At 39.8% G+C, this 25416-nt stretch overlaps 3 protein-coding genes and 1 long non-coding RNA gene across 4 annotated transcripts; 3 read left to right on the plus strand and 1 right to left on the minus strand.

The window, feature by feature from the left end:
• The first annotated feature begins 2017 nt into the window (after window positions 1-2017).
• Window positions 2018-5645, plus strand: LOC131468013 (uncharacterized). The gene is made up of 4 exons (XM_058641840.1): window positions 2018-2437; window positions 2535-2616; window positions 3152-3321; window positions 3642-5645. The coding sequence occupies exons 1-4, from the start codon at window positions 2242-2244 to the stop codon at window positions 5147-5149; spliced, it is 1956 nt and encodes a 651-aa protein (XP_058497823.1). The 5' UTR covers window positions 2018-2241; the 3' UTR covers window positions 5150-5645.
• Window positions 5646-6841: 1196 nt separating this feature from the next.
• LOC131468681 (protein-serine O-palmitoleoyltransferase porcupine-like) lies at window positions 6842-14168 on the plus strand. Its single transcript, XM_058643191.1, has 15 exons — window positions 6842-7152; window positions 8528-8677; window positions 8775-8967; window positions 9059-9102; window positions 9192-9373; window positions 9493-9623; window positions 9723-9743; window positions 10018-10032; window positions 10141-10266; window positions 10346-10446; window positions 10530-10606; window positions 10706-10769; window positions 10969-11054; window positions 11883-11993; window positions 12568-14168. Exons 2-15 carry the CDS (start codon window positions 8542-8544, stop codon window positions 12667-12669), a joined length of 1389 nt encoding a protein of 462 aa, XP_058499174.1. The 5' UTR covers window positions 6842-7152; window positions 8528-8541; the 3' UTR covers window positions 12670-14168.
• A 66-nt stretch (window positions 14169-14234) lies between these two features.
• On the minus strand, window positions 14235-15170 carry LOC131468842 (uncharacterized). Its single transcript, XR_009241744.1, has 4 exons — window positions 15090-15170; window positions 14924-14955; window positions 14760-14829; window positions 14235-14670 (listed from the first exon to the last, which is right to left on the minus strand). It is a non-coding gene; the product is annotated as an uncharacterized LOC131468842 (long non-coding RNA).
• A 978-nt stretch (window positions 15171-16148) lies between these two features.
• On the plus strand, window positions 16149-25416 carry wdr13 (WD repeat domain 13). Its single transcript, XM_058643896.1, has 10 exons — window positions 16149-16235; window positions 17707-17794; window positions 17914-18145; window positions 18519-18628; window positions 18810-18940; window positions 19024-19331; window positions 20771-20951; window positions 22301-22442; window positions 22606-22724; window positions 25195-25416. Exons 2-10 carry the CDS (start codon window positions 17754-17756, stop codon window positions 25377-25379), a joined length of 1449 nt encoding a protein of 482 aa, XP_058499879.1. The 5' UTR covers window positions 16149-16235; window positions 17707-17753; the 3' UTR covers window positions 25380-25416.

Consider the following 25416-nt stretch of genomic DNA (forward strand, 5'->3'; position numbering starts at 1 on the left):
TACTGACCTACTTGTGAACAAAAACAGAGACAGGTTGCCTCGCATCCCTCTCTGTGTCTCTTTCTTCTCTCCACAGCCTTCATCCAAAAACAGGCCACCCATTCTTCCACAGCCAACCCCACCCTCCTCCTCAATGTCCTCTTTATTCTCCTTCCCTGTCCTTTCACCTCCTACTTAAAGAGATGCCAGACAAGGTGAATATGAGGGTAATTAAAATGGGGGACACTGTGTACTGAAAGGAAGACACGACTCATTCCTATAGCAGGATAAAATAACAGATTTTAACAGTGTTTCCGTGGGCTGTAGGAGTGCAAACATATTATCATGAAATGTAAGACAACTTCTATGACCCACAACTATTTTATTTTTTTTGACACAGACTAAGGGGCAAATAAGCAGTGCAAAGGTTTGGCGGAGGTGCACTGCTTGGGGTAGGGATAGCTCTCAAAACCAGAGCAAATCCCAATAACTGTACCTTGATTAACTGCAGAGAGAGGGATTGGCAAAAGCAGGGAGGGTGCAGATGGAGGAGTCACCTTGAGGGAGAAAGAGGGGAAGGAGGGAAGTGAGGGACACTGTGGCAATGCCAATTTATCTTTTTTTCAGGTCACAAGCTTGTTGATATTGGAGAACCATGCTATGAGCAATGAAACTGCAGTTGGCAGTGGAGTATAGGATATTAAAAAAAAAAGGTTAAAGCACTACTTGAGAATTGTCTGTAGAATCCTCAGCAGCCTGTCTCTTTAGTTTTAACGATGGAGTCAGCACGACTCTGGTCTTTGTCTCGTTGCAGGTGCAAGTGGAAATTAAATGATATCGATTCAATTCTCAGAGCCAGCATTACAGATTGATTTTCATTTGAGTGTATGAGAACACACCACAAGATGTCAAAGCAGCATTTTTTTACCACAACAATAGAGCTGTCCATAAGTTCCGCTGGGTCATTATTGTGAACTTATGGCACAGCAGCAGATTTAGGTTTGAGCTCAAGTGAGATATTGCAAAAGGACTCGGGCAATGTGAACGAGAAGGATTAATGATAGCTAATACAATTTCACATTTTTTTACATCCATTACTAAAGTTTATATCATATGATTATTTAAATATAGTGCCTGGTGTTGTTTATAGTAGAATGTTGAAATCCTCACGAAGCACACCCCTTCATTACACAACAGTGACATCTGTTGGTGGAACACTGACAAAGAACTGAAATATATTTTTTTAACAAATCTTAATTAAGAGAAGTCTAAAACCAGCCATGAATTGAACAATTCACTATTCAAATAAATAGTTGACATTCACAAGTCAAAACAAAACCTTTTCCTACACATCCATCCTCAGTGTGTGCTCAACAATAGGCTGTAAAAGAAAGAAAGACATTTTTACCCAAATAAATATAATTTCTTTTACCAAGGAATGATGAATGCCCACTGGACCATGATATGTGTTTTGAACAATTATTTTATGTGTTACTAAAGCCTGATTCTACAAAGTAACTCAAGAAACTCAGTCAATAAACAATAGCACAGTTAGACCAAGGCTGAACATCCAGGATACTATTTTAGATCAGTACAAAAAAAAACTATTTCATATGTCAAATTATATGTATTGGTTTGTACTATGTTTGTGCAGAAGCATTTATATTAAAGGTGAATGTAAACTTCCAATAAATCTTTAATTAATACCCTGAAACCACTGAAAAGCATCTAGATTAATCTTAATAGTTGAAATGATATAGGAATATATATAAATCCAAAATTACTTTTCTTTTTGAAGGAAAAAAGAAAAGAAAGAGTGCAGCTTCATAAGAACTCCACAGAATTCCAACCTTCTATAGAGAACGTTGACATAAATTCCCAGTGCTCTAACAGGACTTTAGCATTGAGCTTATGCTAAAAATCTATAATAATATAGTTATAATAACCACAGTTGTCTTTCAATTCGCTTTTATTTTTGGAATTTTACTTTCACTTCCGGGTCATTTGTCTGTTACTTGAATCCATATTTTTTGTAAAAATTTGAATAAATGTTGGCAGAACTTAGCTTGAATAACAAATGAACGTCGTGTTTAGACGTTATTGTTGTTTATCAGTTGTTTAACAGCTAAAAAACAAAGCGTTGATATTTAAATGACGTAATCACGACAACGCGCCACAGGCATGCACGTGCGGAAGTGGAGTTTGTTGTTGCTGCCCCTTTGACTCGTTTCTACTCTGATCAAAAATACGGGTTGTTTTAAAATGAAGAACCTGGACTGTTGTGTTTCTGCTTGTGAAAACCTTCGTACCTCATCCACCAAAGTTAAGTTTTACCGGTTACCGTCGGCACATCAGGTCAACCGAAGACGTTTGTGGCTGCAAGCAATTCAACAAGCCAACGGCAGCACCAAGGAACTCAACGGAAATGCTCGTGTTTGTGGCGCACATTTTACATCAAGTAAGCTATAAGCGTGCTGTTTATATAGTTTTAAATGCACACAATTTGTGGCGAAACGTGGTTTAACTCCAATGAACTGTGTTTACGCGTTTTACAGGAGTTGCGTCCATGGACCCTAACAGTCCTGACTTTGTTCCCTCTGTGTTTACTAAACGGAGCCCAAAGAAGAAAGCGAAAAAGTAAGACACGTAAATCACAGTCCACACTCCCAGTGTAAAGCATTTAAACTTGATGAGTTAAATAAGGTAGTAGCATCACAGTGTACCAACATTTAAACAACAACAACAACAACAACAACAACACACATTTAGAAAAGTCCATTTCACATGCACTTCATAAATATGCACATTCAAGCACTTTATGGACATGAACATGCTTTAAGTTACATATACTTTCAAATCATGTCCTTTTACTTATTGTAATTGGCAGTATAAAAGCCATGGTGACACTGCAGCTGCATACACACTGAAGCTCCCTCAGTCAGGTCTGACAGTATCCTCCACAGAGCCAGTTTTCAGTTTGTCATACAAATACAAATGACATAGTTTCTATTAATGAAGGCCAAACAGAGGCTGTAATGACAGAATACTTCTGGAGGATGTGGAAAGTATATTTAATTTTAGATTGTATTGTGTTTCCTTGTTCACAATACATGTGTGTTATATTTACTTTGTATTTAGATCAATAATTATTTTTAAATTACTTTCTTCAAAGATACTTTACTGGTAAAAGAAGGCGTCTCCACAAAACCGTCATGAGCAAGGATAACCTAAAGTCTCCGTCCAAGGCTGACTCTCCTGTGGACGACCAGTCATCTGTTTTGATGGACACTAACACTGAACTTTCACCGGATGCACAGACACCATCAGCCTCTTCAATACCAAGGTAATAACACTTATTTGTTATTTCTGTATCTATATCCATACATCTTTGCATTCTAGGCATTGCAGTGGTATGCGGGGGAATGTCAGGTAGAAAGAGATCCACCTATTTAGTGAGCATTTTTGCTGTAATATATATATATATATATATATATATATATGTGTGTGTATATATATATGTGTGTGTGTATATATATATGTGTATATATGTATATATATGTGTATATATATATATATATATATATATACACATATATTCCTCTAAGGTGTGTTTTTGTTGTGTGAAGAAACAGTTTTCTTATTTTGATATATCTTAATTTCCTAGGATGAATCTGAAGTTACAACAATCAAGCCACAAGCATCCACCCCAAACAAGACATCCCCATCAGTAAAAGTATCAGCATGCACACTGAATCTAAACAAAATGAAACCTATTGTGCTTCTGAAACATATAGTTGTACCAGAAAGTGGGTACTGGTGTGCACTGAGCAATGAGGACTCCACTGCTGAATCTCGGCTTGTAAGAGACATACAACTGCATGAAGAACAAACACAATTAGTCTGTGTGAATTGTGGAATGTTGTTCACAAATCAGGTCAGTCTTACACAGCACTGTTGTGCTAAAAATGATGAGCCGTCCTTTCCGTGCAACATATGCCACCGATCTTTCCCTTCAAGCAGATACCTGAAGCGTCATAAACTGCTGCACGTCAAAGATGCCAGGAAGTGCGGCAAGTGTGGAGTGCTCTTCTGTCGACGTCATAACCACGTTATGTCGTGTCCTATAGCTAAGGCTGTACCTGAGACTGAAGAGGATTGCTCTGAAAATGAAGAAAGTAACAGATATATTAAAGCAATACCAGAAGAAAGTAAAAAGATTCAAGAAGAAAGTAAAAAAATGCAAGAAGAAAGTTATCTGATGCTGGAAGAAAGTTATCTGATGCTGGAAGTAAGTGATCTGAAGCCAGAAGTAAGTGGTCTGAAGCCAGAAGTAAGTGATCTGATGCCAGAAGTACGTGATCTGATGCCAGAAGTACGTGATCTGATGCCAGAAGTACGTGATCTGAAGCAAGAAGTACGTGATCTGATGCCAGGCGTAAGTGATCTGAAGCTAAAAGTAAGTGATCTGATGCCAGAAGTAAGTGATCTGAAGCAAGAAGTACATGATCTGATGCCAGAAGTAAGTAACCTGATGCCAGAAGAAAGTAATCTGTTACCCGAGGAAAGGAATTCACCTGATGAATATAATTTGATACCAAATTACAGTGTACTGGTGATGCTTCAGCAAAGCCAGACTCATGAAATGGATGAAGATGCTCAGAATGCTGTGATTGTAACACCTTTGCTCACAACTACTATGTCTGCACCCCCAATCCCTACACCTTTATCTGAGGCCCATAATGTCTCATACTGTGAAACCAAACCAAAAATCCCTATATCACGGTTGGAAAAAACTTTCTCTCTGCCACACCCACCAGCAGACAAGCCCTCGGTGAAGAAAAATAACGTATTTAGGCCACACCCACCAGCAGACAAGCCCTCGGTAAAGAAAAATAACTTATTTAGGCCACCCCCACCTCCATGCCCTGCTGCCTTCCTTAAGCAACCAGAACTCCCAACCTCACTAAAGATCTTTTCACCTCAATACCTCACGTCGGCATTTCTTGAGGTTAAAAGAAATTATGATTATATCTTAAGCAATCCAGTAAATGTTCAGGGGGCTGTGGTGAAGGAGGAACCACGCAAGCTGCCACAAGTTACTCCACAAAAGCGAATCACTAAGCCAGTCAAGAGAGAAAGAATTGCTTATGACATGGAAATTGAAATCTGACTTTTCTCACTTTTAACAGAAGACCTTGGATCAGCATTGTTAAACGTTTCTGACAAATAATTTGCCAAATTGTTAGACTGACCCATTGGTCTCAAGCATAACTCTTTTAAACACTAAAGCGTAAAATAATTTGGGCTTGTATGGAAGTACTGTTATGTTATATGTTTATGAATGTACGGCTGCACTCTCCACTTAAATACTTCTCCTCATAACCTGCTGTTATATTTTAATGTAGGAGACTAAACTCATTAAGCTGCTATTTTTATACTCGGTGAGAGCTCTTCAGTTGAGACGATGTTACTTCTCAATTCAGGAGTTGGATGTTTTGTACTGTGCCTGTAATAAAGGTTTAATCTGTGCTGTAAACTGTAAACATTTATTTTTTTGTCATCTATTACACACGGATCCACGATATTATATGAGTACAATTTGCACTGTATGCAATACAACTTTAATGTTTTTGATATTAAACTCTGGCTGTTGTTGAGAAAGTGAATTACTGAGAAATCATAATTTACAATGAATTGACAGTAGTTCTCTGTCTGCTGCAGGGATTTAGAGTTATAGATGACTCACACTGACCTTTGTGAAGAGACAAGTCAAACATTCATATGTGCGTCTTTGAACACACTTCACTCACTCACTGACCTCAGAGACTAATACCACTTAAAATCAACTTCAAGTAGTCTTTAAAAGTGCAAACATTTAAATCTACTTCATATTTTTAAGATGAATTTTATCAATCCCACATGGGGTTAAGTGTAGTTTCAGTTGATGATCATTGGTGATACACATTACAACTACTGAGTAAAAGTTTCACTAAGTATTTACAGACTACTTTTACTTCATCGACTGAATAATGTCACTACATGTACTAGACTTGACACAGAATGCTTTCAAATACATAATAATAACACATTTTATTTATAAGGCATGTTAAATCATACAATGATCTCAAAGTGCACAATTGTGTCTGTAACTAGAATTGGACCAAAATGATCATGCAAGAAACACAATGTAATGTCAATGTATGTATACAGTTATAAAAAATATATATATATTTATTTATCTATGTTTTATGAAAAGAAGAAAAAAAGAAATCATGGTTTACAGTTTTCTCTCTGATTTATCCTGACGGTGGCACTAGTGCGATGGACCCAAAATGTCTGCCTCTTTTCTGGGAACAACCTCTTAAATCATTGTGTCATATAACCTCGACATGGCCAGCTTTTTTCTGTGAGCTCTACATACAATCACTCTGCAGAAAAGGAGTCCATCACGGTACAAGAACAATAATATGCCCTCATGGCTTCATTTCTTTGGACTTTGAACTGAATAAATGCATATTTTATTGGTTAATAAAATAATATTATCATGGCCACACTGTGTGGTAGTATTTAGTGCTGTTGCCTTGTAGCAAAAAAGAGCAGGGTTCACGACCCGGTCGGAACAAGGGCCTTCATTTTTTTAGTCAAGTTTGCATATATATATATATATATATGTATATATATATGTACAAACTTGACTAAAAATCACTGAATTGTTCTGTTTTTATTATGATTCATATCCACACACACTTGATTTCTCGACCAAAGATCACTCTCTCCACTGTGATGATGAAGAGTGAGTCCGTCTGCACAACTGTACACATCCGATTGGTTGTTAGGCGCCGGTTTATAGATCAGCGGTGAATCCGATTGGTCTTCTCAGCTGTCGTTCAAATGAAACGGAGTCTATGATTGGCTGCAGCCCTCGCATCTAAGCAGCTGATTGGCTGACGTGTCTTTGGCTTGGCATCGCGGACGAGAGGCAAATGGTGCTGATGCTGTGACAATGGGAGTCATCCTGTGAAGCATCATCTGGACCGAGTGGGTTTAAAACACACACACATACACACACACTTAGGCTGACATAGAAGCAGCTGGGTACACACATACGCACACTTTCTCCCTCTCTCACACACACACACGCGGGGAAGAACCTCCGGCTGCTGCCCAGAGAGGGTGAGTTTTCCCCGGGTAAACTAACTGACATGTCTGTCTGTCACTGTGGGGGCTGGGGGTCAGAGTCAGCAGCAGCAGCAGCAGTAGTAGCAGCGTTAATGCCGCCAGTTTAGGTGACGCTCTTTCACCGATTTCTTTCTCCAAACAACATGTTTACGCTGCTTTGCTGTGCACCACCACAGCTGGACACACTGAGTGTCTGTAACATGGTGCTAATGCAGCCGTGAGGCAGCTGCATTGCGGAGAGAACGAAAGAGAGGGAGAGAGAGAGAGAAAAAGAGAATAATGCTTTTGCATGTGTCCGAATATCTGTCATCACGTTGCCCTGTAATCACGGCGGACACCAGGCCTTATTGTGATTGGTATTAATGTTGATCATTGCTGTGATGCAATTGTTACGAATATGTTCATATGCAAATAAATGTCCCTTAAAGGCAAATCTTCATTGTTGCAACATCTGCATTGCATTTGCACTGATTTCTTGTTGAGTTGCTTTGCATGCTGGGATTTGAAGTTTGAAGCGGTGATGGCAGTAATGAGTGAGAGTGCACTCACCAGCCACTTTATTAGGTACACAGGAATGGCACATACACACACACACAGTGTGGTCTTCTGCTGCTGCAGCACATCTCTGTGTAACTTGGATGCAGTGAGTGGTTATTAGAGTTAACTTTCTGTCATTGTCTTTTAAGACCTGGAATCAATGAGGCATTTTTACCCTGACTATGGGATATTTTCTCTTTTCGGACCATTCTCTTGAAACCTTAGAGATGGTTGAGCACGATAATCCAAGTTGATTAGCAATTTCTGAAGTACCCAGACCAGCCTCTCTGGCACCAACAACAAAGTCACCTTCAGAGTTACTTAAATCACCATGCCTTGTGATCAGTTGATATTTACTTGCATGAAGGAGGAGTTGAAAAGGTGTACCTAATAAAGTGGCTCTGCGTGTCTATGATTGCCTGCAAGCTTGCATTGCATGTGCGTAGGTGCAGTACAGGTGTTTTTACATGTTAACACTATCTAAGTCATTTCAGTACTTTGTAGTTTAGATTTTTCTCACAATAATTTGTCATAATAATTTGGTAGTCAATTGTCTGTTATAAGACGAGGTCATTCACTCTATGGAGGAGCATCCTAGTAATTCTACCTCTCCCTGGAGGCAGAGTTTTTCCCTTTAAACCTCCCTTTATGCTGAGTGGGAAGGAGAGAGACTGTGGATACCATTTTCATGTCTTTGTTATGACACGGCTGACCTCTGACCTCCTGCTCCAGAGATCACCACTCCCTCCAAGGCCCACTGACTTCGGGAAAATCTGATATAGATTGCACTGCTTGTAACACACTTGCCGTTCTTGTGCTTGTATCAATATAGTGTTCGGTCCGGTGATGGGAGCGCTAAGCCGCCAGAAGTTTTTCCAGGAACTCACTCACGGCTGCCTGCTGCCGACAGCGCAGCAGGGTCTGGAGCAGGTATGGCAGCTGCTGGTTATCTGCCTGCTGTGTCGGCTCCTCTGGTTGTTAGGTGAGACTCCAGTTCCTTTGCTAACTTCAGCCTTTCATATGAGCTGTGTCAGCATCACCACCCGAGTTACTGTACATTCTTCGTCTTGCTACACCAGGCCTTCCCTCGTTCGTGAAGCATCTGTGCACAGTGGCGGGAGGTTTCTACGCTCTCTACCTGTTCTTTGAGCTTCACATGATCTGGGTGGTCCTTCTCAGCCTTCTCTGCTACCTCTTCCTCTTCCTATGCCGCCACTCCACCATGCGAGGCACCTTCCTCTCCATCACTGTGCTCATCTACCTGCTGCTGGGGTAAGACAAACTTGTGATTCCTGACAGCTCAGCAGCACACATGCAAGTCAAGGCTTCAAGCACTGAAACGATTCTTCTCCACTCTTATCAGAGAACTGCACATGATGGACACCACCAAATGGCACAAGATGAGAGGTAGGCCACACATCTGTCACATATCTATCAGACACATGATTGTTTTGGAGTCTGCTGACTGTTTAAATGCTGCTGCTGCTGTCCCCCAGGTTCACAGATGGTGGTCGCCATGAAAGCCATCTCTCTGGCCTTTGATTTGGACAGAGGCGTTGTGGCCAGTGTACCCTCGCCAATCGAGTTCATGGGCTACATTTACTTTGTGGGCACAGTCATCTTTGGTCCCTGGATCAGCTTCAACAGCTACAAAGAAGCTTTGGACGGACGTAAGCTGGTAGGTGTGATACATCTCTTTTGATATGAAAGAAGGGGATGGCAAGGACTATTATAAAGATTGATTTTGACACTAGCTGCTAACTTATTCAATTGTTTCTTCTTCCCCCCCTTCCTCAGAGCTTCACATGGTTTATAAAAGTCTCTGTTAGCTGGGTGAAGAGCCAAGTTTGCCTTGTTATTTCCAACTGTGTGGCGCCATACCTCTTCCCTTATTTCATACCTGTTTACGGAGACAAACTACTACGAAGGTGAGTGGAACACACATCAAAAAAGGTTTTTAAAATATTTTTCCACTCTTGGATTACTTATGGATCAAACCTGTTTTTTGTTGTTGTTTTATTTTACAGTAAAAGAAAAAGGAAGATCAGGTAATTAATTGTCCACCGCAGTGACTCGAAACATACCCAACACCCATATTTTCTTGTGCATGTTCATTTTCCATTCATCATCTTCACCTGCGCACATGTGTCCACGCCACATGTGCTCCAGGACACCAGTCCAAACCTGTCTCACCATCATGAAACCTGTGGTGAGATGTAGATCATCACACAGCAAGTTTCAGTCAAGAAACGTGTGAGCCACTTTAATGTGCCACTGACATTAACGTCAACATCATTCTCTCTTTCTCCTGCTGCTTCACAGAGGTACACTGGCAAAGTATGTATTTTTTTAGCGTAGTATTCGCAAATGAAGTCAGAAATTTTACACTGTTAAATCCAACATAGCATTCATCTGTTTCTTCTTCTTTTCGTGTATTCACATTAGGTGGTTGCTGGCGTACAAGGACACAATGTCCTTCCACTTCAGCAACTACTTTGTTGGGTATTTCAGCGAGACTACTGCTACTCTGGCTGGGGCAGGCTTCACTGAGGAGAAAGAAAACCTCAAATGGTCAGAACTGCAAGCATAATATTAAAATAAAATATCTTCCTTTTTATCTACATACTTAACTCACCTATATGTTTCACAGGGACATGAGTGTGTCCAAACCCATGAATATAGAGTTTCCCCGGTCGATGGTGGAGGTGGTGACATCGTGGAATCTGCCCATGTCTCGCTTTCTGCACACCTGTAAGTAAAAATGCTCGACGGCAGCTGTTTCTTCATTGAACTGTAGAGACACTCTGATGCGAGCCGATGCTCTCACCTCACAGATGTCTTTAAGAGCGCTCTCAAATTTGGGACCTTCTCTGCCATCATGGTGACGTATACGGCCAGCGCCCTTCTGCACGTGAGTACAGTGTAAAGCCATAGTTCTGTTTAATTCTGAAAAAAAAAGTGTCTGTCAACATGTGGATGGTTTTAATGCGAAACCTTTTGTGTGTTATAGGGTTTGAGTTTTCATCTGGGCGCAGTACTTATATCCCTGGGCTTCATCACGTACATCGAACATGGTAAAAGTCGGCCTAATGTTGTCTCTTTCCCACATTAGAACCATTCTGTTTAGAAAAAGGTGCTTAGCTTTGCAGTAACGGGTAATTGCACCCACCATTACACACTGTTTCTGCTCACCGCGGTGCTTGTAATTTACCTCTTATATGGTTGGAAAAAAAAGGTTTCATTTGAATGCTTTGGTCTTGTTTTCTGTTGTAGTGTTGAGGAAGAGGCTCGCGGCCATTTTGGACGCCTGTGTACTGTCAAAGGAATGTCACGCAAACTGCACTCACCGAAACAAAAAGGTAATTTTTCATTTTTCATTAGCTCTTTCTGTTTCGCTTGAGCGTTAAAAGACAAGTTCACTACTTTGGCAAATACACCGATTCACTTGCTTGTCAGGAGTTTGATGCAGTTGATTGTCTTTGACCACTGTGTGTCTACATTGCATTTCCCATAGGAAGTTTCAGCTTACCTTAGCATAAAGACTGGAACCAGGCTCTATCCCCAAAACAACAATCAAAAACACCTACCATGCTTCCAAAACACACAACTTATTAAATGTAGTTCTCCTCCAACTTTGAATTACTTTCATATACAGTGCTTAATAAATGTATTAGACCATCACCCAAAGCCCCAGCTGCCCTAAATGAACAGCATTGGTAATTATCAGGATATTTTTTTATGTTTCTGTAATCATTAAGACGCTCTTTAACCAAAAATATAGATATTTTTAATGCTAAAATATAATTATTATTGTTATCCATGCATTTCAAATGTCTGTGTTTTACAAATAAATCATGAAAAACAGTAAAGCACATTATTATTTCCTGATTAAGATGTCAAATTATAGTTATTTACTTTACAAATTTAGTTTTAGTGGTGGAATGTGATGCTTGATTCATTTCTGCATTATCAGAGAAGAAGCCCAGTGAGCTGTGTGCATGTATACTGTTTTTGTTCTGTACTTATACAAAAATACTTGTGTGTTTAAATTTACTTGTGTGCCAATAAACCCTCTTAAACACTGTCCCTTTAAGAACGACGTGGTAAAAGGGTCTGAAATATGGATTCATTTCTAGGTTGTTCTTAAACGATGTGTTGTTTCTCCCCCCCCCCCCCCCCCCCCACAGAAACTATGGGTCTATACGATTAACATAGCGTTCAGCGCGTTGGCACTTCTCCACCTGACATACCTGGGCTCTGTGTTCAACTCCAGTGTGGACTACATAGAGGAGGATGAGGTAAGATGAAACGATAAGACTATATTGATCGCCAGAGTAGTGTAGGAGCATAATAAATGATTGGAGGATAATAAAAGGAAAGTAATTAAAATAACACTCAAATCTGTTGTGTATGTAGGTTAGGCTTGTGGATAGTAAAGGAAGCTGTGGAAATATGTATGTGTAAGGAGTCTAGTGGCCTCTTATTTAGGTTAAACTGTTGATTCCTTCTCAAGTTTAAGACTTAGCTGCTGTATTTATGGGTCAGGGGACTGTGGTGCACTGTGAGATGTGTTGAGTAATCGGTTTAGATCAGGGCTGTCAAACTCAATGAGTGTCTAGTCTGGTCAAGAAGGGGAAAAAAAATATGTAAAGTGCATTATACAGTATATAATGCAATGTACTGTCTTCACTAGGAAAAAAAAGTCCCATGTTTTCATTATAACATGATATTATGAAATCCATTGTTTCACAGCTCTGGTTTAGATTGACATATTTCTAAATTTGTCAAAGTATGAATAAATGAAAGATTTTAGTTAAGTAGTTATGCACTGTCCGAATTCAGCTTACATTGTATGTTCCGCCCCATGTACAGGACGATATCACACATCATACCATTCAGAAGTGGTCCGAGCTGAGCTGGACAAGCCACTGGGTGACGTTTGGGTGCTGGATATTGTATCGCCTCATTCTCTAATGACAAAGGACAGAGGACAGATGAAGGATTCAATAATGAGAGATGTCAGGCTGGTTCTCCACTGTCTGCACTGTGAACTTATCCTGCATTAGACCGAAGAGATCACATGTAACCTGTATATAACAGTGAGCCGACACACAGTGTTCAGGTTGCACTGACGTTGGCCGGGTAATCTTTGGGGACAAGTGTGTTGATATCCATGAAATGGTCGCCCCACTCTTCCTCCCTCCTTTTCTCCACATCACATCCCTTTTTATCTGATCCGCAGTTATCGAGCCCTCGTGTTGTGACAGCAGTTGCCGATGCCTCACTGTGAGTCACAATCAATACCTGTCAGCGTGGTGGACATCTGCTGCTCCTTTTCTGTGGACACACAAGATTATCTAGGTTTCACCACCAGGAGAGTGCAGCATTTGTCCTACGGCTGTGGTGAGGTTTTCCTTTTCCATCTCAAGTGTTTTACAATCATGTGTTATAACGTATTACAATTATCTTAAAGACAACAAATCCCATGAAAAGAAAGCCCCACAATGCAACAGTACACCTCTGATTCTCTGCTCCTCCAAGCCTCTTAACTATACTTAGATTTTTTGTTTGTTGGTTTGATGAAAGGCTAAATCATTTTGTTAAACAGCTATACTTTTGAACAATTTAGGAACTATGTTCAGTTTTCAGATTGACACATGTGTGGTGCTCTGGAGGCTCTTAAGTGCTGCAGAATGATTTTTCAAACAAACGTGGACCAAATCACTGTTTGATTTGGTCTTTTTGTGGGATTTGTTTTTATTAAGACATAGAAATATACATTAACGTATCCTTTTAGAGAGAGAGTGTCTCTTGAGCATGTTAAAACAACAAAGAGTTGAATTTTAAAGGGAATAAAAGCACACGTTCTGGTTTTAATGCAGCAGTTTTATCCTCACGCCTATGACTTCCTCTTTTGTGAAAGAAATCACCAGATTTATAAATGAATTATTGTGGTGCAGTTACCTGATTGTGTTTGTTTTGTGTTATTTTGATGAATTCCTTTACAAAAAATTAACTTAGCTTATAGAAAAAAGTCTTAGTTAGTATTTGTGAGACACTTTCACTATTCAGTACTGGGAATGAAAGTTAAGAATCAGGGTATTATCCATGTGTTACTGTCGAGCAAACATGTCTTAACTTCTCTTCTAACCTGATAACGCAATATTAAAAAAAAAAATGATATACTAAATATTTATCTTTAAGTATAGAGTTTTTTATGTCACTGCTGCTTTTAATGATGTTACTGATGATGAAAGAACTTGGTTATCTGTATCAGACTGATCACATTCTGTCTCTAATCTTTCAAAAAAACTGACTTATATTGATATTTCTGCTTCTTGACAGGGATGTAGTATTTTACATTAGGCTCAATCCAACGTGTATGTGTTTCAAATGCTACTTTCTTCCCCCCTGTGAATGTGAATTAAGGCACTGATACACCTGTGATATTTTTATAAAAATTTTACATGAAACCTGGGTGGACGTCTTTGTTTGACTGTTGAATGTCGGAGGCTCAGATACACACACATTAGTCAGACTGCTGTACCAAATAGTCCTTTATTTGAATCGTACTTATTTACAAGAAAAATGCATGGACTGTTTGACAGTCAGGGAAAGATTTTTCTGAGATTCTTTTTTTTTTTCAATGAACATCCAATAAGCCAGAGTGGACAGTATGTGTGTGTGTGTGTGTGTGTGTGGTGGCGGGGGGGGGGGGGGGGGGACAAGGTGGAAAGAAGCAGATGAATATGGATTCCTGTTCTGCCTTCTGTGAGAGGTGAGCAGATGTCCTTTTAAAGGGCCACACAACAGATCCAGGCTCGGTGGGGGGTGGAGCAGCAGGGAGAGGATGTACACTCAGCCCTGTCTGCCCCGAGGACCCCCATGTTTACGTCGACAGGACCCCAGTAGTGTCTCCAAAGCCATTTTCACAAACGCCTGGAAGTTACTGCTTCTCTCCCTTCGGCTGTCCTGCTAAGGGGATGAAACGCAGACAGATACCTTCACTGGAGACACACACAAAAAACACAGCTCCTCACTATCACGTTCATATGAATGCGTACCTCCTTGCTTCTTATTGTCATCTCCTTTCTGATCAACTTTCTTCGGCTGCTCTTTAGGACTCTGAGGTTGCTGTGAAATCCAAGCAAACGTAGGTTAAGTGGAACATTTTCAGACTGCGAGAAGTCATGATTTATACTATGCTTTATGCGTGTGATTTTCCTACCTTGGTAGCTGACTTCTTGTCCGACTTATTACCTGAAAAGAAGTGGAAATAGACTCATGTTATGATCATACGTTGCACAGCACTGAATATGTGGCATTTCTGGTATTCAGATAATACATTAAAAATATTTTGTCGTATTTAATTTTTGCTCAACGTCACCACTTACCTTTCGTTCCTGGCATTTTGGCTGTGCTCCAAAGTCCTTGCTGTGTTTTTGAGAATGCAGTGTTAAATGTGGTGTTCACCCACGGTCATTTATGGCCAGTGCTTTTGAATGCTTGTGAGCTGCACGGTCAGTGGGGCCCCTTCGCGAAAGAGCCCCACGAACAAGCAAAGAGCCCCGTCAGCTGAGCCGCACGCCGCACAGCTCCGCACAGCACTGCACATCTCTGCTGAGCCAGGCGAAAGCTCGCAGCTGACCTTGTAATACTGCCATTGTGAACTGACTGGAACTGTGCTCATGTATTGTGTGTTACAGAAAAGCATTTGCACCATGTTACAAGTCACAGTATAGTGAATATTATTGTTTTTGTTTTGGATAACACACTCATTGATCAAGCAGTCTGGATACATTGGAGAAGTTTGTCTTCAGAAATAAAAATGAGAATATTTTGTTGTCACACTAAATTAGTCACCACTATATGAGAAGGATGATAGCAGGGATCTTTGCCTGCACCAAGGAGGTTACGTCTGTTTTATCCAACTGAAAAAGTAAGAAGCAGATATTAATTATGGCCCAAGGCTAAAACGATTAGATTATGATGTTGGTGATCACTGGAAATGACTGTTAACCTTGCAAAATGGCCCAAATCTAGACCAATATCTAGATTTTAAGCAGTGATTCTTCAAACACTTCATGAGAATAATTATTTAAGCATGTGAGCAAATGAGGCTACATCTGCTTTTCTACGTCTTCATTTTAGATTTAATTAAACACATTTCAGGTATGTGTCAGGACAGCTGCGTGACTGTGGCGATAATAACAAACCTAAAAAACACCTATCACACTGAGTATCTGAAGCAGAATTTATACCTTTTTAAGCTAAAAAGAGAAATGTGGGTGAAGCCTGAGTGACCTTTGATCTCTAATTAATGAAGTATAAATACATTTCCATTCATGTAAATTAATTTAAACAACTTTTGATATTATTTTTCCTATACCCCGTGGTTAATGTGTGATATTTGTAGCAGATTGACTTCACACCAAGCTGTGGGTCATCATGTGGCTTCACTGGGGGTTTGGCTGGTTTACGCCGAGTCACGTGACCTGATAGGGGAAAAAAACAGCAGCGATGGAGAGAAGCTAAGGAAGGTGAGTCGTTTTCACACAACGTTCTCCCCTTTTTTTATTTGTCGCGTCACCACAATGAAACCTCCGAACTGTATGTAGAATTAACAACATATAGACTCTTTGTGTACACCGAACAATGAGCAGGAAGTGGATTATGCGAGGACATCGCGAATGATGTTGTGGCTAACATGCTAGTTGCTAACATGCTAGCGTCAGGTAGCTTTAGCTGTCAGGGGAGAAACTCGTCTAATATTTTTGTGCCGTTTTCTTTTCTCATGCGACTACTGTTTTGTTTTATTTATTTTTTTATCACCGTTTTCTTTGTCACCTTAATGAGTATCGTAACAGACATCATGGTTAAAATCACATTATCGTGGTGTTTTCCACTGTGGTGCCATTTCATCCTGCATCATCACCAGAGTCAATGTTGTGATGATGAAGGGTGGGGTAAAATTTTATATATATGACTGTAGCATCCATGCTGTTATTCTCATATTAATTAGAGGAGAGTAGAACACCTACAGCTCTAAATACACAATACACACAGCACAGGTCCATCATACCCACATTGTGCATTAGATTTATTCAGCCATTGTCTTAACATCTTTGCTTGGAAGCATACTGTTGTTACTCTTAAAAGAAGTTATACTGTATTTTTTAAAAGAATACTCTGCTAGTATGGAAGTATCTTGCAAATAACATAAGATAAGTCCTTGTGGCGAGGGCATTGAAGCATTCATAAATAAGCTTAACATAGTGAAAATCAATAGCTCAAGATCTTGTAGTTAGGGCTGAACGATTTTGAATGAATATTTAATTGTGATTATTTTGACTGAAATTGTGAAATTGTGGTTTGATTTGCAATATTACAGAGAATGGTGATTTTTATCGAATTGTTCTCATTTTGTTTTCTGTCTAAGATTTTCAAGGCCAGGCTGTAGTTAGAAAATCTTGGATAGAGAACAGTAGGACTGAACATATCATCAAAACTTCAATAAAATCTCAATATGGCTTACTACAAGAGGCTCAATATTTATTTATTTTCCCAATCTCTTTATTACGTTTTTCAGACGGTGCTAGGTAATATTTGTTAAATGGAAAAATACATACCCAAAAGAAGAAAGGGAGGAACAAAGGAATGCAATATTTATTCAAGCTATTTTTAGATTAAATATTGTCCTGACCTACACGCATTCTACAAACAGAATTGTTTCGCACAGATTTGCACTCTTGCAAAAGAGATGCTGCTAAAGTGCTAAACTCTAGGCTGTGATATTTGTTTTATGAAGAGCAGCATGACACAGGAGACTGGCTCAGGCTCTCTGAGCTGTTGAATTAGGGTGCACATATGTCTAAGGTGAACATTAAAAACATTTATGGATCTAGTGGTTTAATTTATTTAAGTAAAAGTGTGCTATTAACTATAGTAGTGGATATTTCGATTGGATAGGTTGGAACATAGTATAATTATGAGCTGTGTGTATATTGACAGGGATCTGCTCTGGCAGTGGCTTCAGTTTTACCCAGAGTGCTTGTGGAATGGCAGCAGTTTGGCAGCAGGTTTTGGCAGTGGACGCAAGGTAAGACTGAGTTAGGCTCTAATCCTTTCAAATGATAAAAAAAGCCATTCAGATGTGCAATTTCTTATGGATCACTTGTGACTTATTGTTTGTGGTGTGTCACTTCCTCTCCTCCCCAGGTACAATGCTTACCGCACGCCTACGTTTCCACAGTTCCGAACTCAGTACATCCGCCGACGCAGCCAGCTGCTCAGAGAGAACGCCAAGTGTGGCTTTGAGCCAGGACTGCGCAGGCAGTACCTGAGGCTGCGCAGTCAGCTGCTGGCCCTGCGCTACGGGCCCCTGTCTGAGCAGAGCAGCTTCAGGGCCAGCAGTGTGCGCAGCTCCCGCACCACACTGGACCGCATGGAGGTCAGATAAAAACAAACAGAAAGGCCAGTAAAAGAGAAAGAATAGCAGGGGGTGTACTAGCAGGGTACTCATTTGATAAAAGCATAGAATTTTGGATAGCATGTGAAAGCCATTTGGATGGTCAGACATTAGGTTGCATCAATCAGCAGCATAGCCAACAAAACTCCTTGAATATTAAACTGAGCAGCTTGGTTGAAATGGCTGGCTTTCCCTGTGTATATGAGCAGTGTCCTTAAATTAAAATTGCATTTTAATTTTCAATATTGATGGTTATTTTATGATTTTATGATTATTTGTGGTCACAATTATTGTCTTTGCTTGCACTCACTCCTATGAGGTTCTCTCCCCTCTCCTCTCCTCTCCTCTTGGGTAGGACTTTGAGGAGGACCCCCGCGCCCAAGGGGCTCGTGGTCACCGCCGGTCCGTCAGCAGAGGCTCCTATCAGCTACAAGCCCAGATGAACAGAGCTGTCTATGATGAGAGGTACCAGGAAACCTGGCCTTCTTTCTCCTTTTATCTATTACATTGCATCTATATGCATTTTGTCAGTAAAATTGATATTAGATGACTTAACTAATATATTTCCTTATTTTATTCTGAAGGCAAGGAATGGTAGGTGCGTTGTTTACATGCTTACATGGTGGTGTTTTGTTCCTGGCTGCAGGCCTCCGGGCAGCTTGGTGCCCACCTCCGTGGCAGAGGCCAGTCGTGCCATGGCAGGAGACACAACACTGAGTGAAAATTATGCTTTTGCTGGCATGCACCACATATTTGACCAACATGTCGACTCTGCTGGTGAGTAAGTTAAATGTATAATAATCAAAATGTTAATCATCAGTATCTTCTCCACACTTACGTCATTGCCCTCCTTCTTATAGTTCCACGGCTGCAGTTCGCCAACGACGACAAGCACCTGCTGGCTTGCTGCTCGTTGGACGGAACCCTGTCCATCATGACTCTGTCCCCGTCTCCTCCCAGTGTGAAGGTGACACTTAAAGGCCATGGAGGTCCTGTCACAGACTTTGCGTGGTCTCTGAGCAATGACATTATAGTGTCAACGTCACTTGACGGGATGCTGCGCATCTGGAACACAGAGGATGGTCGTTGCATCCGAGAGGTCAGAGACCCAGAATCCAGCGAGCTGCTCTGCTGCACTTTCCAGCCAATGAATAACAATCTTACTGTGGTGAGTCCCATTTGATACCTTTTTACAGTTATATGTTCTCAAGTCATGATTTCTTATGGTATGAAGATCCTCATCTCGCCTGCTGTATTTTTAGTTTTCATTTTATAAACTATAAACCAAGTTGTGTGTGCATCTTACTTTTTTTCTTGCGTCCTTGACTTTAAAAAAAAAAAATTATATTTGATTTAATTTATGATATAATATGTATTAGCAGTATTGGCAATATGTTAAATCATTCATTATGTTTATTTATCAGTCATGAGTCCATCCATTACGTTGATATTATTTTGGACTAAATGTGAGTAAAGGCAGTAGTTAAAACCTGTTAATACTTTTTGTGTATCTTATTGCGACAAAAGAATGTCACCCTCTTGCAACTGGTGTAAATATCCCAAGGATAATTTAGTTTGACATCTTGTTGAGACAAGTGCCACAAATTTAGCAGAAAAAAAGCAGTCTGTATGTCTGTTTGTTTGTGTTTCCGCACTTGCACTTGCCAATATGACCAACAGAGGCCGACAGAGGCTTGTTGTGTTGCGTTAGTTGTTGTCACACCGGTACAACGTCACACTACACGGCCTGCCAAGTAAATGTACTGTTCTCAATCGAAACACAAGCCCGACCCAAAGCTTTACCATTCCAAACCGTACCATACTGTACCAAACTGTACGCTACCATGATGGACACACAGCCCTAGTGTCCCAAGAAAGCTTAAATGAGAGAACGTTAGTTTAGCAGTTGTAATTACCTCCTCAGATTTTAGTGCATGCTGTCAAATAAATCTGTATCTTATTTTATTCAAACATTGCCATTTCGTGTGTGAAATATCATGTAAAAATGTTGTGCATAGGCAAACCAAGCCTCACGTTGCTATCCTTTCATCCCACTCTAAATGGCTTCATGCATATTTACACTCTCCAGGTATTGATCGTTTTGTATCAAATATCAGCTTTTGTAGTCACAACCAGAGTGGAAAATGTCTTGGACGGTTCTAAATTAAATCTGCTCTTCAGTTTGATTGAGGAGCAGAATGTGAAGAGTAAGCAGGGTTGTAAACGACAGTGTCCATTTACGCTTCATTAAGTGAAACATGAGGGAGATGGAGATTTGTTTTTGTTTGACAGAACAATAAGGGATTTGAGCAGGAACACATTAATTTCTGTAGAGCAGAATTTTAAATCAGGTTTGCACAGGGTTTTGCTGGCCTGTCGTTTGTCTCACCTGCCTTATAGACAATGATTAGTGTTGGATTAAACTCTGTCGGTGTAACACACATCATATTTTGTATATTTTCAGCACATGGTGCATTCAATCTTGATACAGTATGTCGTGTATAGATCACAGTTCATTACATTTACCATAAGAGACTTAATGTAATGTCATCTCAGTGCTGCCTTGTGGAAATAATGAAGGTCCTCACTCCAAGTTGTGGTTTCCAGGTGGGAAACAGCAAGCATCACCTGCAGGTGGTAAACATCTCCACTGGGAAGAAGGTGAAGGGGGGCTCCAGCAAGCTCACAGGCCGCGTGTTGTCGCTCTCCTTTGATGCTCCGGGCAAGATCCTTTGGGCTGGCGATGACAGGGGAAGCATTTTCTCCTTCCTCTTTGATATGGCCACAGGTATGATCCATTTGGCAGAGCGTAAAAACAAATGCTCTAAAAGCATATTCTGAAGTATTAAAGTAAAAAAAGTATTTAAGTAAAGAAATGACATCTCCATATTATTTTTTATTTAGCCGATATCCTTAATTTTCTGACTTATAACTCTTTGATTGTTGCTTACAGGTTATAGCAATGGACACAATATTAAAGAAACAACCCTCATTTATTGTCTTCAAACATAAGCTTTAAAATATATGCAAAGAGTTTTTAAAAAAAACGTCATTAATATAAATAAAATCCCCAATTTTCAGTCAAATGGAAAAGAGTACTATTACTATATACTGTATACACCTATTAATTCCAAGAATTAAGTTCGAACTAATTTATAATGACTCTTAAGTTGTTCAATAAATTCAACACTGAATGCTGCTGCTGTGTTAACTGCTGCGAATGTGTGGAGTTTACGTGCGTGTCTCAATCGGCTTTTGTAAAGTCAATTATGTACTCGATATTGTCAATCTGCACATCGTTTAATCACAAATGACGATGCTATCGCAGACGATGTATATCGCACCACCTCTAGCCACACCACATTTTCTTGTGTCTTTGTGTTCATAGATATTAAGGCTCAATCCCATTTCACTCCTTGCTTCAACCACTTAGCCCTTACCCCTGTTTTGTATGTTGAGGCAGAGATTAAGCTAATGTGGGGTTAGCGTTTTGTTTAGGGTTAGACTTGTTATCAGACTCTTATACATGGTATAAACTGGTCCATCAGTATTCCCAAGTGCTGAAGACGTTTTCCAACATTGCTTTACTAATAATATTTTTAATAGTGCCCATAGTCCACAATAATGTTATAACAACAGATGACAGTGGCGTTTTTTGATGATATTTAGCAAACACTCATATTGTGTTCTTAAAGGAGTAGATTTTAATCACCACCCCTTGTAACTAAGCCAGGGGTTAGGTGTAAAAAATAGAAATGGGATTGGACCTAATACTCTACATCTTTTTCCACTCTGATCCCTGCATTATTCTGTGAGAAACTGTTAAAAAATGTTAAAGGAATTGTGAAGATAAAATCCTTGTATTCCCCAGAATTGAATCTCCTCCATAAGTTAATGGGCTCCTCCTTGGCTTTTACACTGTCCTCTCATTCATTTGGAAAAAAATCGCTTCAGTAGTTTTCGTGTAATCCCGCTAATGCATAGAGAGACTGATAAACGGCAGCAAAAACATGGCCTACTTTTGTGGATGTAATTATAAAGGAGTTTTTTTTCTTTTTTGGTTTTTGCACTGAATGAGAGAGAAAGCTGTTGATGTGTCTCTGCCGGTCTCTGCTGTTTCTGCCCGCCCTCCCACAGGGAAGCTGACCAAAGCCAAGCGCCTGGTGGTGAACGAAGGCAGCTCCATCTGCAGCATATCTGCTCGGTCCTGGATCAGCCGAGAGGCCAGAGACCCCTCTCTGCTGGTCAACGCCTGTGTTAATAAGCTGCTTCTGTACAGGTCAGTCTGTAAAGTCACTGCTTATTAATAGGCATTTCTTGCCTTCAGCTGTGAAGAGATTTAGTTCAAACGCAAAACATTTTAATTCCTCTAATGTGTCTGTGGAGATGCGTTTACACCGCTGTCTTGAATTTAATCTCTTATGCCACATTTTCGCTGGCAGGGTGGTGGACAACGAGGGCACACTACAGCTAAAGAGAAGCTTCCCAATCCAACATGGTTCCCAGCTGGTTCACAGCATCTTCTGCCCCCTCATGTCTTTCAGACAGGGGGCTTGTGTGGGTAAGACTTTGCTCAGCTCTCCCGCTGTGGTATGTGAATAGAAAATTAGACCACAGTTCATTAATTGCAGGCTGCCCAGTGTGGCGAAAAAAGGAAATGTAGGAAAAAAAGCTTACTGCTGCTTTTGGATACAAAAAAAAAAAACACAACTAAATTCGAAAAACCTCCCAGCAACATTATTTTCCTACGCGGTTTGAAGCGTGCGTGTTTATCTAACTAAGAGGTTGATGCATTTTTCATAGATGTAATAAATTCTACGGCAAGTTGTTTACACGAGAGCAGTAATATTTGACATTACGCCATCCCAGAGCTCCAATTAACAGGGTTTTCCTACTCGTGAAAATAACCTTGCAGAATCTTCAGCACGGTTTCTTACGTTATGTTCAAAAAAGACATGGAAGGGATGAATGACAAACAGGCAGCATGTCCACACTCTTTTAAAATATGTTAATAATATAAATCTTGTGTCCATAGATAAAAATGAGTGATTTTACCTAACGTCACAGGGGAGTTATCAGTGCAGGGCTCCATTCATCAGTGAATTCAAATGTGTTATCTCATTACTTCTGTGTTTGGAATCCTTTGAGTGACACAAACTTACTAAACAAGTCAGCAATAGAGCAGATTCTCATGGCGAGATAAAGCAGCAAACGTATAACATAAATATAACATAAACTAATACAGGCGGACACTTCAATAGGTCAGCCTTTTGTTAAGTGGCTAGGTGTGTTTGTGCCTCTTTCCCTGCTGGCAGCCATGTTAGTGACCGTGTCCAGGCTGGTTCACAGAAACGGCCGCATGCTCGGCAATGTCAGTGTCGATGAATGAGTCATTTTCGAAGGAAAAAAAAAACCCTGAACTATCCCTTTTAAAACCTACTGTCAGTGAAGTATTTGGTTACAGTAAGACTTAAATAGCTCTATATTCTTACAGCTATCGCTGATCTTTTTGCGGTTCACTCATTATTATTATTATTATTATTATTATAATAGAACTTTATCCATTCAGGAGCCAGAACTCCACAAACGAGTAGTCTTCTTTGCTTCATTGCTTTATTCGTCACCACTGTCACAATATTAAGACGAATGAACACTTCATTTCTTTTTCTAATTGTTCAACACGAGTAGTGGAACTTTTTCTGCTCTCGACTCATAAAAGGTATTTTGACTTTCAGGCAAAATATAGTGGGAATAATGTGGAGTTTAGACCCAAGTCGCATTCGTCATAATCAGATTATTGTGTCCTATTGGAGCGTTGGCAGCGGCGAATTATGATTACTGGACTATGAATAACGTCTCATTCCAAATAAGGTCAGGTGTCAGATTACTGGTTTACATCGTCTTTGATTAGAGACGGCGAGATTTTCATTTTCAATACAAAATGAAATGACCAGTGAACCTTCAGTTATGTTTTCTTTTAACTTCTGGTCCTTTGAGTCAATAGACAATGACTGTAATTAACTACTGTGCAATATGGACGTCCACTGTACTTGTGTGTTTATAACTTGGTACCTTCTGTACCATTGTTGCATACCTCCACACTTAACTGTACATACCAGGTTATACACAGTTCACTTATTTAGGTAACACTATTCATACACTGTGTATATGTACGTATTTATTCACTTCTTGTATATTTGACACAGAAGTATTCTTTTTAAATATCATTTTTATTCTCTTTTTAGTATATCATACCTTACTTCACGTACTGATGTCATAAAAACGAGAGAAAACGTAAATATTTTAGAAATCTTTTGTTATTTATTTGGCAAATAACAAACTGGATTCACCTTTTTATGCCCAAGTTTGGGTATAACTGGGCTTCTTCTCTGAGAAATCAGAAATGTATCAAGCAAACATTCGACCACTAAAACTCATTTTCCTGTTCAGGAATGAAAGTAAGTAACTACACATTTTGACATCTTAATTCTTCTTTTTCCTGTTTTTTTTCGTCTATAACAATAATAATTATATGTTAGCATTAAAAATATAATTTCGATTAAAGAGCTTCTGCGCACTGGTGTAATAACCATTAGATAAACGTAAAAAATGATTTTGATAATTACCAATGCTGTTAGGGCTGCAACTAACGATTATATTCATAATAGATTAATCTGTCGATTGTTTTTTCTCGATTAATCGTTTGGTCCATAAAAAAGTCAGAAAATCTGATCAGCCTTTCTCAAACCTAGAAAGGGTGACGTTCTTAAATGTCTTGTTTCACTCAAACCGATTAATCGATTATCAAAACAGTTGACAATGAATTTAGTAATCGATTAATTGAGTAATTGTTTCAGCCCTAAATGCTATTAAGTTAGTGCAGCTGTGGCTTTGGGTGGTGGTCTTATACATGTGTTAACTATATGTTAGTATAGGCTGTGAATCTCTGTTTCTTTGTACTTATAATGAAAGCAATTTCACCCTCGGGATCACTAAAGTATTTTCTGATTCTTCTTTACTGTCTGATACAGTGACGGGCAGCGAGGACGCCTGCGTCTACTTCTTCGACGTCGAGCGCAACACCAAGGCAATAGTGAACAAGTTGCAGGGTCACGGTGGACCTGTGCTGGACGTCAGCTTCAACTGTGACGAGAGTTTACTGGCGTCTGCCGATTCCACCGGTATGGTCATCATCTGGCGGCGGGAGCAAAAGTGATCCTTCCATCTCCCACATACATACACACACACACACA

This window comes from Solea solea, chromosome 11, assembly GCF_958295425.1.
Source record: "Solea solea chromosome 11, fSolSol10.1, whole genome shotgun sequence".
Taxonomy (NCBI): Eukaryota; Metazoa; Chordata; class Actinopteri; order Pleuronectiformes; family Soleidae; genus Solea; species Solea solea.

Excerpts from the sequence above, each read along its gene's own strand:
- LOC131468013 (XM_058641840.1), top strand. The coding sequence starts at position 2,242 with ATGAAGAACCTGGACTGTTGTGTTTCTGCTTGTGAAAACCTTCGTACC. Across the intron at positions 2,438-2,534 it reads TGGCGCACATTTTACATCAA|GAGTTGCGTCCATGGACCCT; the intron begins GTAAGCTATAAG and ends CGCGTTTTACAG. Across the intron at positions 3,322-3,641 it reads ATCAGCCTCTTCAATACCAA|AGGATGAATCTGAAGTTACA; the intron begins GGTAATAACACT and ends TCTTAATTTCCT.
- LOC131468681 (XM_058643191.1), top strand. The coding sequence starts at position 8,542 with ATGGGAGCGCTAAGCCGCCAGAAGTTTTTCCAGGAACTCACTCACGGC. Across the intron at positions 9,624-9,722 it reads GGAGACAAACTACTACGAAG|TAAAAGAAAAAGGAAGATCA; the intron begins GTGAGTGGAACA and ends TTTATTTTACAG. Across the intron at positions 10,267-10,345 it reads GAGAAAGAAAACCTCAAATG|GGACATGAGTGTGTCCAAAC; the intron begins GTCAGAACTGCA and ends TATGTTTCACAG.
- wdr13 (XM_058643896.1), top strand. The coding sequence starts at position 17,754 with ATGGCAGCAGTTTGGCAGCAGGTTTTGGCAGTGGACGCAAG. Across the intron at positions 19,332-20,770 it reads TGAATAACAATCTTACTGTG|GTGGGAAACAGCAAGCATCA; the intron begins GTGAGTCCCATT and ends TGTGGTTTCCAG. Across the intron at positions 22,725-25,194 it reads CAGACAGGGGGCTTGTGTGG|TGACGGGCAGCGAGGACGCC; the intron begins GTAAGACTTTGC and ends TGTCTGATACAG.